Source organism: Malurus melanocephalus, unplaced genomic scaffold (genome assembly GCF_030028575.1).
Source record: "Malurus melanocephalus ecotype Western Australia unplaced genomic scaffold, MMel_1.1 scaffold_161, whole genome shotgun sequence".
Taxonomy (NCBI): Eukaryota; Metazoa; Chordata; class Aves; order Passeriformes; family Maluridae; genus Malurus; species Malurus melanocephalus.
Genome location: NW_026623393.1, coordinates 233,077 through 246,522, shown reverse-complemented (window position 1 = coordinate 246,522; position 13,446 = coordinate 233,077). Strand labels below are relative to the sequence as shown.

The following is a 13,446-nucleotide window of genomic DNA, read 5'->3' as shown; positions in this document are numbered from 1 at the left end:
CTCCAGAGATTGCAACTTGTGAGAAAAGGCACCCAGCCTGAGCACCCTAAATGTCACAAAGGTAAAGGTAAAAAATTGCTAGTGATAAAAGGCAAAGACTCTTAAACACATTAAAATTACTGAATTTTAATCAAGGAATAGGTGAGAGATGATACACTAATGCAGAGGTGAAACCTTGCTGTGAGAAACAGCTTCCATTAAACTTCACTCTCAACAGACAACAAGGTTAAGAAGTTCTTCTATTCCTGGTGCAAGGAATKTCCTAACTGGCTGACAAGACTGATGAATCCTAGTGTCTAAGCTCTTGGCAGGGAGTAATAACACTGTCATTTCTTTCACTGATGGCACATTCCCTAGATAAAATTGAATTTAGAAATGGGTAGGGACTGTAATCCCAAAGTGTCCAGCCTCACAAGAAGCCAAAGCTGACTTCATGGGAAGAACAGATGCTTTGGAGCCCTCCTGTTGCAAAGTGCTGACAGAAGCTACCCAGGAGCAGTGATAACCATTGGTGCTGACATCGGAGTTCTAGAGGAAAAGGGCTCCTTTTGAAAGTGTTACAGCAGGTGGGTATTGAAAATATTCACGTTGCTTTATCATGACAGATATACATATCTGTCTTTTCAACAGATGTCCACCCTGACAAATCTTAGACACTAATTATATTAATACTTTTGGTATGCAGTGACTCTGCTTTGGACTAGTCAGAAAAATAGTCAATAGCTCATCTGGGTATTAAGAGCTTAAGAAGTTAATGCAAGGTTTGATGGATGCTGTCCACAATATTCATGTTTTTAATATCACAGGTGTGAAACATCCCATGGTCTTATAACGGCATGTTAGCACAGTAAAAGAAAAAAAAAAATTACCACTGTTTTTTCAAGCTGTAAACCAAATTTTTACTTGTAGTCTGTACTACCAGGCCCATGGTAGAASAGAATATGATTTCTAGTGCTATTTTCTCAGCAGGGCATAAGATAGCAAATGCATACTCAAATCAGAGAAATTTTTTTCACCCTCTGTTATTAGCCTGATAGTTTTTTGTAATGGATATTAAATTATATTGATGGTAGGAGGCTGTCAACACAGAAAAAGAATGACCAAATGACACCATCATCCAATGTATTTYGATGTCTTCTTAATCACCACATTACTCCACCACTAATGACAACAGCTTCCATTTTTTCTGAATTGTAAGCTGAGTCACTGTTGGTATTTATTTAATAACAGGCCTTAAATACAAATAGAAGCATAGTCTGTTCTATAGTAAGATTAATAGTCTAATCATATCAAAGCAAGCAAAGCTGCAGGAGGGGATTTTAAAACACCTATAAAGATATAACATGTTTTAGTTATTCTGTGCCACCTCTGTGGCCATAAGTGAATTATAGAGCGGAATAAAAGTCAACAAGGCCTCTGTTCCAAGAGCACAAACTATCCACGGACATGCTAGGTGTGGCCAGAACATCTAAGTATTTTAATGAGACATAATATAAACATAGCTTGTTATTATTTAAAGATGCTGCTTTTCTTTAGAACTGTACTAATATCTCAGTCCTCTACAAACCTTCTTCCTCAAATCCTTAAATCTTTCCACGTACAGACCCCAGCTTTGAATMTCTCTGGCACAACAAAAAAAAAGCAGTATTCTTTTAAGATAAGCCTGATTTACTCCCTACATCAGGAAAAAACCACAGAATTTGGGATTTATGTTACGCATACACTTGGTTTTCAAAAGACATTATAGTATTCTCTATACTACTGTGTTTTATTAATAATTTATATGATCCATATTAATAAAGACAATAACATATTCTTAAAACTTATTCAAATTGTTGWTAATTTCCATTACTAAGAGAAAACTTTGAATAAGAAGGCAAAACAACTTATTTTTATAAAAAAGTTCTATACATACAGTTTTCCCAAGTTTCACAATGAGTTTTTCAGCAGTTATGTAGTCCATAAAGCTAGGATGAGATTTTCTTTTCCGATAATCTTCATCATTAAAAGGAATCTCAGGATTGTCCTTTGAAGAAAGAAATGTGACTATTATATATTTCTTGAAACAGAAAAAAAATTTGAAGGTCTAGATGTTTAAAGAAGTTCTTTAGAAGTATTTTTAAATCTGTTTTAAATTTCTCTAATTTAAAATTCTTAAAGGTTCTGAATTTGATACTTGAGGTTCAACATTTTGAAAATGTCATTAGTTCAATTTCAAATTTCACAGTAAAAGATTTTTAACTACTTTTTATATTTTAAAAAGCATTTTTTTATTATATATAGCATTACGCAAGGTTGAAAACCTCCATTTCTGTAACACTGAATTCAAGAATTGCAATAGAAYACTACAAAGTGTCCAACAAGGTTCCTGAAAATTTTGCATATATCAAAATAAAGATGTATCTATTTTAATTACGTATGTCATTAAATATACAGTAAACATGGGATTTTTTTAATTAATGAAAGTGCACATTGTGGTTAGCATTTGTCTTGCTTCTTGACCAAGCAACTCCTTATGTTTTTCTTTATCATTATAGCCCAATGCCTAAACTTTTCTGTCAATGAATTACATATAGTGATTTTGGCAGTAAGGGTGAAAGAATCCTAAAATTCCCCTCACTTTATTAGCTATCATTGAAGTACMCACCTGAAATATATTGTGCAATTGAATGCAATGAATATTTTCCATTAAAGGGCAACATYTGGTTTTAAAAAAGAAAAAAATTTTATATTACTTACAGGCTCAATAGGTTTRGTATTACCCCAGGTCATTATTGTTGAAAGGAGGATGAATACCTTTTGTTTTGTAAAAGTATTTATTTCCTTATGTAGGGCTGTTAAATGAAAACAAGGATTTTATTTTAAAAAGTATTATTTAAATTCTATCTTTTCTTCTATATAARGGTCCTGTATAGACATTCATATCAATCTTCTATGTGATATGCCTTTTTAAGAGCAATTTTATATTGCTCTCTGAATTAATATAAAATAAAGATAATAAATCAGGAAAGACAACAAATAGAGAAATAATGGTAATAAAGAATCAAATTATTGGGAATTTACATAATCTTGACAGAACTACACATCTTGGGGAAAAATCCCCCAAAAACCAATCTATACTATGGAAGTATTCATCTTTATTGACTGTTGAAATACTGAAAGAAAATAAAAAACGTGTGGGTTTTTCATGATAGCAGAAAAAAAATCTACTGAATGCAAACATAGTTTATTTTAATATCAAACAAAATAATTAATTTTTTGCTATGCAAATTGTTCTGTTCTCCAAGTGTTCATACTATAAAGAGGAAAGCCTAATTCAGTTTAGCTACCATATAAAGAATGATATTGCACTCTCACCATAAAACGATTCCTGCTGCCTATTAGAATTTGGATGTAAAAATCAGGAGAAAGTTTCCAAAAGACAGCTAGTAGTATATTTTTTATTAGACTTCTATGTAAAAATAAACTTAGATAAAATACTTACATTAAATACTAAAACATTCTTTGAATATCACAGGAGCAAATCTTCTACCCATCTCCCAACACAAATAGTTGAGACAATGGTTGACAGTTATTTAGGGAAATTACTGCCTACACAGGTGTGTCATTTAAAGAGTTGGACCATTCCAGGACAGCTTCTCTCCTTCTGAATGTGACAGTGCATCCCATGGTTCCTTGCTATAAATAAAAAAATTTGTGCAGCATCTCTCCAGCAAGGGACCCAATTTTATATTACAGTTAACTATAAATCCCTGATAACTTCATTAGGCATTCATGGCAAATTTTGATAGCTGCACAGAAACTAAATTTCTGTTCAGGTATAGCTATACTAACCAGAAGCAGCCCACGTTGCTTCCTCAACTTGATTTACATCCTCAGTGATATTATATACAACAATTTCACACTCAAGCAAGTGACTTAAGAGCGCTTCTCGAGAAGAGACCTGAGGGAAAAATAGAATCTGTCATTAGGGAAAAAAAAATCCTTCTCAAGTTTAACTTCTGGATATAATGTGGTTTTTTAACACTAGGATGTTGGATTTATTCAAAAGACAGTTACCAAATATTTATCAGTCAGATACAAGAAAGCTGATAAAATTTAAATGAAATGCTGAAAAATTTAGAGCACGCATTAACATAAATTTTAAAAAGGGACTTTTAATAGYATTTTAGGATCCATATTTTTAGCACATTTGTGAGTATCAAAAATATCCATTACTTGTACAGATGTTTTAAACAAATATCAGTTAGMAAAATGGAGAAGACATTCAAAAAAGTCAATTTCCTTGCAAGATGGCATCCTGTAATTTTTATTAAGAGCAGATTGTCCRTATCACTTGAGCAAATCCAGCAAATGCTTAGGGCAAAAGCTGTGGTTAAAACTAAACACTGCTAGACATAATTTCCTGATTGAACAGTTCAGCTTACAGACATCTGAATCAAAATTTTGAAACGTTTGAAGAGATTCTTGAATAAGAAGAATAATGATTTTTTTTATAATAAGCAATTTGAGACAGAGGCACTTATAGTTCCAGGAAACTAAATCAAGCAATAAGCAATCACATTCATAAGAGTAAGCCTTCTTAAGTTAACTAAACTCTGGACATACACATCTATATACAAAGATGTAGGTATTCGGAACAATTTGGAACAATTAGTGAAAGATGTGATTTCACTTAAGGGACACACTGATGCCAGCACCACTACCTTCAAAATGGTGATAAAAGACAAAAAGAAGATGAGAGATACTTGCAGTGTGAGCTTTGCGAGAAAAAGAAAGCAGACCGGTGGATCATCAAGGTGGAGTTTAAAAAAAAAAAAAGTTATGAAGAGGACATATACTATTTTCTGAGTTCCTTCCTTTTACTATTTGCTTTGTCATACGTAGAAGACGCTGGAGTGCATGCCAGAAGCAGAAGGAATAAAACAGGTATATACAGCTTCCAGCGGGAACAAAAGACCGTTTCACTAGTGTAGGTCATTTTCTATGACTTGCGGTATTTCTAATGCTGTCTAATGGCAATCTGAAATAAGACTCATACTTACTGTATATATTTCCTTTGCGAAAGGTGGATTAGGACTCCCTGGTTTAGAAAGGGTACCCACTATTTTGTACATATCCTCCTCTGAGGTAGTGGGAACTTCAACATCTGAATCGTTTTCTTCTTCCTCCTCTTCTTCTTCCTCATCTGGGCTTCCAAGCGACGCCCCAACAATACAGGTGGATAAATACTGCAATATACAAGACACGCRATTTGTAAATATATATTGAGCTCTATACAGCTTCTCGTGATCTCGAGAAGACACCAGTACCGTCTAACCAGCCCTGCTCCTGTTGTCGGTAATGCGCTTGAGAAACAGCTTCCCATAGAAGGAAAAACTTTAGGGACTGCTCAGACTCAGCTGGATTGTTTTGTCTTTMCTTCTGTCCTACTCCTCAAAGCCGAAGGTGCTGGCGAGTCCCTGAATGCCTCGGCTCCGCACCTGGCTCCTCTCGGGCCGGGGTTACCTCACAGGAATGAATGCTGGTTATCGCCCTCCACAGCAATCAGCTGCTGCCTGAACTCTCCCGACCGGCTTTATCCACACCTGCTCCTAACTCTTTATTTTTACTCCTCATTATCTTAATCCTTTTTTTGCTCCGGTCCCTCTCCTCAGCAGCTATTTCAGCTGACTCAGCTGCCCGCCCGGCCGAGCTCCCCGGGGACCAGCCGCGGCTCCCCGGAGGGCGGAGATGCCTGAGCCAGAGAGAAGCCGCTGCCGGGAGCAGCTGCGGGCCGCCCCGCGGTCACCTCGCCGATATTGCGGCCGCAGTAGGAGTCGAGGTGGTTGAGGAAGAGGCGGTGTCCCGGCGGCGCCGCGGTGTCCGCCATGGCCGTAGCCCGGGACGCGGCCTGTTGCCGCGCGACCGGCGAGCGCACTTCCCCCGGGGGCCGCTGGGGGCGCACAGCYCGCAGCGCCCCCGGCACGCGCGATCGCGCGCTGTGCGCAGCCGCCGTGGGCGCCCGGCCCGGCCCGGGACGCGCGGGGTGGCGGCAGCGTCTCCATCAGCGACTTTGCTCCGAGCGGCGCAAGAGTTGCGTGGTACTGCCGAGACCAAAATAGTTCAATTGGGTTATCAGCCGTTCTTCCCCACAGCAGGCAGGCTCTGAGGCTGTTTAGACCATTCACAGATTAACAGCTACCTCAGCAGCATCTACTCAGGTCTCCGGACAATGGGAGCAACTGGCAGCTGAAGGACTCCTGAAATTCACCCTCGTCAGTGTTGCAGAGACGCTCCCTCCTTCCACAGGGGCAGCAGTGCCCAAGTACAGGGATGGGAGAGCATTTTGGTCATCCTCAGTTACCCAGAAGTGGTGGAATGACATTGCTGTTTCACTTTTGGGTTAACAGTGTAATAAGAAATAGCACCGGTTTCTTCTGCAAACTCCTACAAAATATTGTTTCGAAAGCRTGCTTATAATAAACACACAAAATGACAAAGCAGTCCAAAAAACCCCCCCAAAATTCAGCAATGAAACATTACTTTGGCATTTTTCCACTTGGATTTCTAACATTCCAAGTCCTTTACAATCATGGACCCTGTTTTTTCATAACAAAGTTTCAGCAGATACTAGTTTGCAGTTTCCAAATACTTGACAGCTATTTTTTTTCTAAGGGCATGATGACTTGTTCTCTCCTCACTTTGCAGTAGCTCTACCCTCCCCACAAGAAAACTACATTGCACCAGTATATTTATTTAATTCTTTAGTCATTGAAATTGAACAAGTAAATCAGCTGCAAGGAAAAATATTCAAATATKAATTTGCTAAAGTACATTTTCCTCATAGAGGACTAACCACATGCCACAGACCTGTGTGCAAAAGAGAGCCCATGAACAATTTTTGGAGCATGGAAGCATACTCTAGGGCAGAGGACTAGTTTCAGAAGTTTCAACCCAAAAAATAATGATGAAATGAAGCTCTCAAAAACAGAAGCACCAATTACAGTTGTTTTGTCATAGTTGCACATTGCTAAGCCAAAGCCATTACAAAAGCTCTGCCAGACTTCTCTGATCAATATGACTAACCCATAGCAGGYAGAAGTCAACATAGGTCCACTGAAGTCACTGGAATCTGTGAGAACCAATATATCCCTAAATGTGGCTCCAAAAAAGCTACTGCATGTACTTGTCACAAAAGCATAGAAGAATAATGGCAGGATTGTTTGAATAAAGACACACAAATACAGAATAATAGAATACAAAAAGTATGAATGTCACAGAGCTTCAGTTCAACTGTACAAGCACTTCTACCCAACTGTAATTTTTAAAAAGTCTACCATTCAGTACATACTTGAAAAGTTGTATTATAGCAGAACAATAGAATTATAAAGAGAGTTGTACCAGTTTTTAAGTAGAAAATACAAGTTATAATCTTCCAGTTTATATTAGTCTTAGCAAATTTCATACAGCCTTTGGTTTCAAACCAATACAATGCAATTAACATTACAGTGCTTACTTTAGTATTCCTCAGGAGAGGACACTGTACAATTGAGGGAGAAAATGTGAAAACTGGGAGTACCAAAGTACTGTATTATAGAAAGTAAAGGCTGAAGCAAAAATACTCTTGAGTATATCCTGTACATCATGTAAACACACATTCGAAATAGAAAACAGGCCTTCCAAGCCTCTCAAACAGTTGCAATATAGCATACATATATATAGCATATGTAACATYGTTTTTAGGAAACGTGTAGCCCATTAATTCTGTGCTTAATCATTTATGGTTCAGACAATACATTCATATATAAGCAGTTCATTTTGTGGATTATTTGGAGCTTGCTGGTTGCTACAGACAAGGACAGATGAATTAATGCTGAGCCTTGGTCAGATCCTACTACTATATAAGCAATGCTCAACTGTTGAAKAACCATCTTTCTTGCTACAAAGCKGAGAACTTTCAGATTTATGTATAGCAAATCAAGCAGAAATTCTTTGCAGAAGTTTTCCCAATTATTTTTTCATTAACTGGGTAGAGCAAGTAGTTTGTTTCTATTTAAAAAGGTRGCATCACAATTATCAGAAAGCACGCATACAAAGAATTACCACTTATAACATTCAGTCTGKTTTTTTTTAGTTTTGAATACTAAGACTTGGAAAAGAGACCAAAGTTTTTGAACATTGTATGAAGCAACTTATGTGCTCATTTWCAACAAAAAGTAATTTTAAGAATTCTTTCATATTTATCAAAGTGGCTTGTAATAATATGATATATGCAAATCCATGGTAGCAAAATGTTATATAATATACTTGTTATAACATATAAACGTTATATAATAATCTACTAGCATGAATTAGACACCAATGCAAGAAATGAAGCTTAAGATACTTATAAGGAAGATCTCAGTGCTTCRTACTAAGAATTCAATCTGGCACTAAACCTTCCTCATATCTGGGTATATCATGACTGAGTTTCTTTCTTCAAAGCTTCTAGTCTTTGTAGCAATGCATTTCCAAACACCTGTCGATATGCAGGGCTGAGAGAGTCCAACAAGGAGTAGACAGTTTCATGGTATGGAGTTTGCAGTCTGTCATCAGTCTGATCAAAATCATAAGCTACTACCTGCAACAAAGAATAGGGTGGTTAACTTTCTGTGGTGATGATCATCTTGGCACATGTAGCACAACATTTAACTTTGCCAGTCGGGGTAGTACACTAATGAGAGAATAAAAAATAGTGGATTTAAATCAGAGTCTGCTTTCTACTAGAGAGCTTACTGGTTATACAGTATTTAAGACAATTTCAAATAACTTTTGTCCAAAACTCAGAATACTGKTAAAATACATCAATATGATCTTTGAAGTCTCACATCTACACATCTGAACAGAAATTACAAATGGTGCAAAAAGGAATAGATACTGTATCGACTTGTTTGGGTAGCTAAGAAACCCAAAGACTGACAGGCTTGTAACAAATTGTTGATTCAATCTTCATCAATTTATGTCTTAAATAAATTCCTGTTTTTTTCACTAACTTMCCTTCTTGCTTTGTTGAAAGTAACTAGGTTAAGTTCCCTATTCTAGAAGAAAACATGTAGATCAGGCTTCCATAAAAGAGGARAGAGTGAAGTATTTTTCTAGGCACTTTTTGAATACGTTCATTGTTCAAAACAAAGAAGTTTATGAAATTATAAACTAATTAGTTTACCCTGAGTCCTGCTTCAGTGAGCTCCAGACAGTATCTGTTCCTTTCCCTGGTTTCCACATTGATATATGCCACATCCTCTGCACAGGGAAGGGTCTTTGACACAAACATGTTGCTGACGGCAAACAAAACATCATTTACAACAGCTTCAGCTTCTAGTCTCATATCTTTCACGTCTGTTCCTTCAAAGTCTCTGTAATCAGAATCCTCTTCAAACCCTGTATTATCAGGCAACTCCATAGGATTGCAATCAGTCTCCATTCTGCACATAGAAACATTTTAGATTTATTATACCACTACATTCAATATATATTAACATTATAAACCACGTTATATTTTAAGCAGACATATTTAACATTGTTCAAAAAAAGGAAACTATGAGATCCTGTGACTTCCATAACTCATGAAATGGCAGTCTAGAGAACTCAAACTCAAGATATTCAGAACAAATGCTGAAGATTACATGAACATTTAGAAGCAATATCAGTATCACTCAAGCTAGGTTTTTTTTAGGCAAGCTAACTCACATTCTGTTGTATAAGACTGTTATGATTCGGCAGTCATTAATTCTACCCTTTGCTGATCCAGAATGCAGGAAGAAGACAAATTATGCCTGAAAAAACTGAAATCAATAGCTGAAGACAATAAAAACCTACYGTTGGTGAATTTAAGGAAGACTTAGTTCACTTAGTCTGTGAACTAAATGGGTTATCAGAGACTTAAAGGCATTAAGTGCAGCTGTTTGTTACAGTCACTAAAGAATAAAGCTCCTGTTCGTCTTTCACGCACAAGTGCCGATACATTTCAGAGACGCAGGCGGCTGGTCTTTGTGAGCAACTGGTACCAAAACCGGACAGCCCCAGTGAGGTTATCACCGAGGCTCCGGCAGTGGCCCCGCGGGTAAGAGTGTCGCCAGGAGGCCTCAGCTGATACCCGTGAAGCCTGCCTGAGGCAGCAGGTAAAACCCCTTGGGACTCTGCCCTTAGAGCTCTGGTAACTGAGCATTGCTGTCAGGAGGAAATGGGGGCTGCCTATCACCGATCCGCTACATGCGGGACATTCATTCCACGAGATCCACCGTTTCCTGCCAAATCCCACCTTGCATCTACAAATAGCGAATAACCGGAGGGCAATAGGGGAGCCGGATACCGAGCTGCGCAGCCTCCCGCTCCCACGGACCGCACCCCCGCCGCGCCCCGGAGCGCACCCACCAGCGCCGGCGGGCGGCCGAGGCCCCGCCGCCCGACCCTGCGCAGCTCCGGACGCGACCGCCGTGCCGCCCCGCCCCGCTCGGCTCGGCTCGGCGGACAGCGCCCRCCCCGCTGCTTCCCGGGCCTCTCCCGGGAGAGGCGGCCCCGCCGCCACCAGCTGCGCAACGCCTTCCGGCCGGGCCGCCCACTCCTGCGGCCGCTTCCGCCCCCGCCTCCTCCGCTCGGCGACGCCACTTCCCTCACGTCACGGTGCCGGTGGTCGGCGGGGGGGCGCCGGGAGGAAGGAAGGAGACGAACGGCCGCGATCGGCCTSGCCGCTCTCGCCGGCGGCGCAGTGCAGACGGGGAGGGGCTGCCCGCCCGCCGGATCCCGGCCCCTTCCCCGCGCAGCGCGGCTGCCGCGGCCCCTCCGCGCCCGCCGAGAAGATGGCGGCGGTGTCCGAATGAGGATGGAGCTGCCTGTCTGCGCCTCTTCGCCCTAGGGCGGGCAGTGCCGCCCCGCCGGGGCGTGAGGGGCGGCGGCGGTGCCGTCCGGCASGGGGAAAGACCCCGCGGTAGCCCGCGCCGACGGGCGAGGCTTGGCCTAGCGGCCCCCAGTCCGCTCCCTCGCGTCTCCGCTCTCCGCCCGGCCCCGGCCCCGTCCCCGGCCCCGTCCCCGTCCCGCCGCCCGGCCTCGCGGCCCCCGGTGTGCAGCCGCCATGCCGTGGCCTTTCTCGGAGTCCATCAAGAAGAGAGCCTGCAGGTACCTGCTGCAGAGGTACCTGGGCCACTTTTTGCAGGAGAAGCTCAGCCTGGAACAGCTCAGCCTGGATCTCTACCAGGGCACCGGCTCCTTGACGCAGGTCCCTCTGGATAAGTGGGTAAGGGATGCTGGCACTTCACCCTCTCGGCTCCTGCTGTGTCTGAGGACCAGCTGATTCTCTGCCCCCGACTGCCACCCACTTTATTTTCAATGCCCTGCCTCTTTTATGTAAAAAGTTATAGCCAGAATTAGCATTTAATCCAGGGAAGTGTTGTCTGATAGCGCTTAAGAATAAAAAATTAAATCTGGGCATTTATTAGAGATATGTTTTTCTTGCCACACTTCGATTGCACAATTTTTCATTATCAGAAAGGAAATAAAAACTGAAAGAAGTCAATAGTCGCTGCGATTCCAGAGAGAATGAGTTAGTGTAGCCAAACTACTAGAAATCGCCGTAGTTACTGAGGAATATGTTTACCGACTACTAGAGATGGTGAAAACAAAGTACTGCCTGTGGTATCTATGCTTTGTCTTCATCTCTGAGACATCTTGGTTCTTAATGATATTGTTACGCTGAGCTTAGTCTGTGTAGATCTCTAAAGAATTGTCCCCTAGTCTTGGAATTGTGAAAGTACTTGTTGACAATTAGAAAGCTGATTTTAGCTGGAGTTTGCTTAGCAGGTGACCTATCACTCTTTGAACAAGCCGAGGCTTTTTTCTTTCCAGTCCCGGCATGTTTGTTTTTTTTATATGTATTTGTCTTACACGTAGATATGTATACTTCTAGCCTACTGTAGAGACAGACCTTTGGATTAATGTATTTGTAACATTTTGTAAAGGCTTTTGATTTAATTGCCAATGTTACCGAATTCTGTCTGTCAGTCAGGTGTCTGTCATGAGGAGCCTTAAGCACTCCAGTGTATCAGTCACTGACTTCGAGGGTAGCATAGATGATGAGCTAGGTCCTTTGCTGTAATGTTTTCTAAAACACATTTTTACTAGAATATGTACTGGTATTAGGTCATGCTGGGTCTGTTTTAAAACACTTGTGAATATGTGATGTTTCCAAGTAATGCTTTTACAGTTGTTTGCTTGAAAGTGGTAGGGAACAGACGTTTACAGAAATGATCAGTATTTGAGTGTGGATATTTTTGTTTGCTTGTTTGTTTCCTTCTTTTCTTTTCTGGCTGTGTCTGCAGCTTGTTTTCTGTAGCAGGCTTGCAGTGAGGCTGCCTCGCTTTAATTGAATTGTTATGCCCTCTAGTGGGTTGTCGAGCACTCTTTATGAGCCAAAGGAATATTATTTAAAATGTAAATACTTTGTAGCAAAGCAGTTACGGGGCGGTACTAAGTGAAGTGTTCATAACGTATACGCAGTGATTAAATGGATATACAGTTATGCTTAGGTGATCTTCCCCATTTGTGTATCAGCAGTTTTCTGTTCCATTGTAAATAACGACATGTTTGAGGTTCTCTACACGGGATTCTCATGTATGACAGATTGCAAAAGCAGATGTTGCGGAAGTACTACAGCTCTATTTTCCCCCTAGTCATGGTAACCTTGGTCTCAGTGAATCACCAGGATGACATGTGTTTTTACATGGTATCCATTTTTGTGAGTGCTTGTGTTTGTCTCAGCAGTGTAGATACCTTAGCCTACATTCTATGTGTTTCTAAGACTGTAGAGGAGTGGTGGAATTCCTGGCCCTGTTRATGTAAAGCTTTTGCCTTTTGGAGCGTGGGCTGTTCAGAAGAATCAAAATGTAATGTGGGATGTTTATGTTTGAATTTTAGTATACATTAAATAGTACTTTTGTGGACTGTTGGTCAATAGTGTGGAAACAAGTCCTGATGTGAAGGCTGTGCTTCAGTTTTAAAATTTCACTTGGAATGCTCTAATTACTTCCTTCTAGGAACAGCTGGCCTGTTCATGAAGCTATTTAGCTCAAGAGTACTTCAGTTTTTGGCTTTTAGATAGTAAATTTCTATTTTAAAATAGTGTTCTGAAATACATTCATTTTTATCACCATGCACATGGGTAGCAAAAGGACATCTGAGTCAGATTTATTCAAAATATGGTAGCTAGCTTACTTTCTGTTATGGCGTATTACTTTGTCAATTTAAGAAATTGAAAGGAGCCTGTGTTATTGAAAAATACAGTTTTCATCTCTAATAATTATTTTTGCCTTACTTTATGCCATTGCCACATGTATAATTCTTAATTATAAGTTCAAATATGTTGGAGCTTTTATATTATTTATTTTATATCATTTTAATGTCACTGAAATTTAGTTGATTATTTGATTCCTG

General features: G+C 40.2%; 3 protein-coding genes across 6 annotated transcripts in view; 1 reads left to right on the top strand and 2 right to left on the bottom strand.

The window, feature by feature from the left end:
- The window catches only part of AK7 (adenylate kinase 7), a 28,485-nt gene extending 22,571 nt beyond the window's left edge, over positions 1-5,914 (bottom strand). Inside the window, exons 1-5 of the mRNA XM_057371897.1 lie at positions 5,792-5,914; positions 5,046-5,231; positions 3,835-3,943; positions 2,740-2,834; positions 1,916-2,026 (exon numbers count right to left, since the gene is read on the bottom strand). Coding sequence (XP_057227880.1) covers positions 1,916-2,026; positions 2,740-2,834; positions 3,835-3,943; positions 5,046-5,231; positions 5,792-5,872 — 582 coding nt within the window. The 5' untranslated portion in view covers positions 5,873-5,914. The remainder of the gene's footprint in view (positions 1-1,915; positions 2,027-2,739; positions 2,835-3,834; positions 3,944-5,045; positions 5,232-5,791) is intronic.
- Positions 5,915-6,704: 790 nt separating this feature from the next.
- On the bottom strand, positions 6,705-10,460 carry GSKIP (GSK3B interacting protein). 4 transcript variants are annotated; one of them, XM_057371892.1, is made up of 3 exons: positions 10,396-10,460; positions 9,188-9,446; positions 6,706-8,602 (listed from the first exon to the last, which is right to left on the bottom strand). In XM_057371892.1, the coding sequence occupies exons 2-3, from the start codon at positions 9,443-9,445 to the stop codon at positions 8,441-8,443; spliced, it is 420 nt and encodes a 139-aa protein (XP_057227875.1). In that variant the 5' UTR covers position 9,446; positions 10,396-10,460; the 3' UTR covers positions 6,706-8,440. The 4 variants fall into 4 exon arrangements, with proteins under 4 accessions (XP_057227874.1, XP_057227875.1, XP_057227877.1 ...); XM_057371894.1 differs by having other exon boundaries at positions 10,392-10,449; XM_057371893.1 differs by lacking the exon at positions 10,396-10,460 and adding an exon at positions 10,283-10,377.
- Positions 10,461-11,036: 576 nt separating this feature from the next.
- The window catches only part of ATG2B (autophagy related 2B), a 46,464-nt gene continuing 44,054 nt past the window's right edge, over positions 11,037-13,446 (top strand). Inside the window, exon 1 of the mRNA XM_057371896.1 lies at positions 11,037-11,254. Within this exon, the coding sequence (XP_057227879.1) occupies positions 11,093-11,254 (162 nt within the window). The 5' untranslated portion in view covers positions 11,037-11,092. The remainder of the gene's footprint in view (positions 11,255-13,446) is intronic.

What these genes read in the sequence shown, in the direction of transcription:
- GSKIP (XM_057371891.1), bottom strand. Translation starts at nt 9,454, where the DNA reads ATGTGCAGAATGGAGACTGATTGCAATCCTATGGAGTTGCCTGATAAT. An exon ending in TCACTGAAGCAGGACTCAGG is followed by an intron (nt 8,603 to 9,187) that starts GTAAACTAATTA and finishes TCTTTGTTGCAG; the next exon opens with GTAGTAGCTTATGATTTTGA.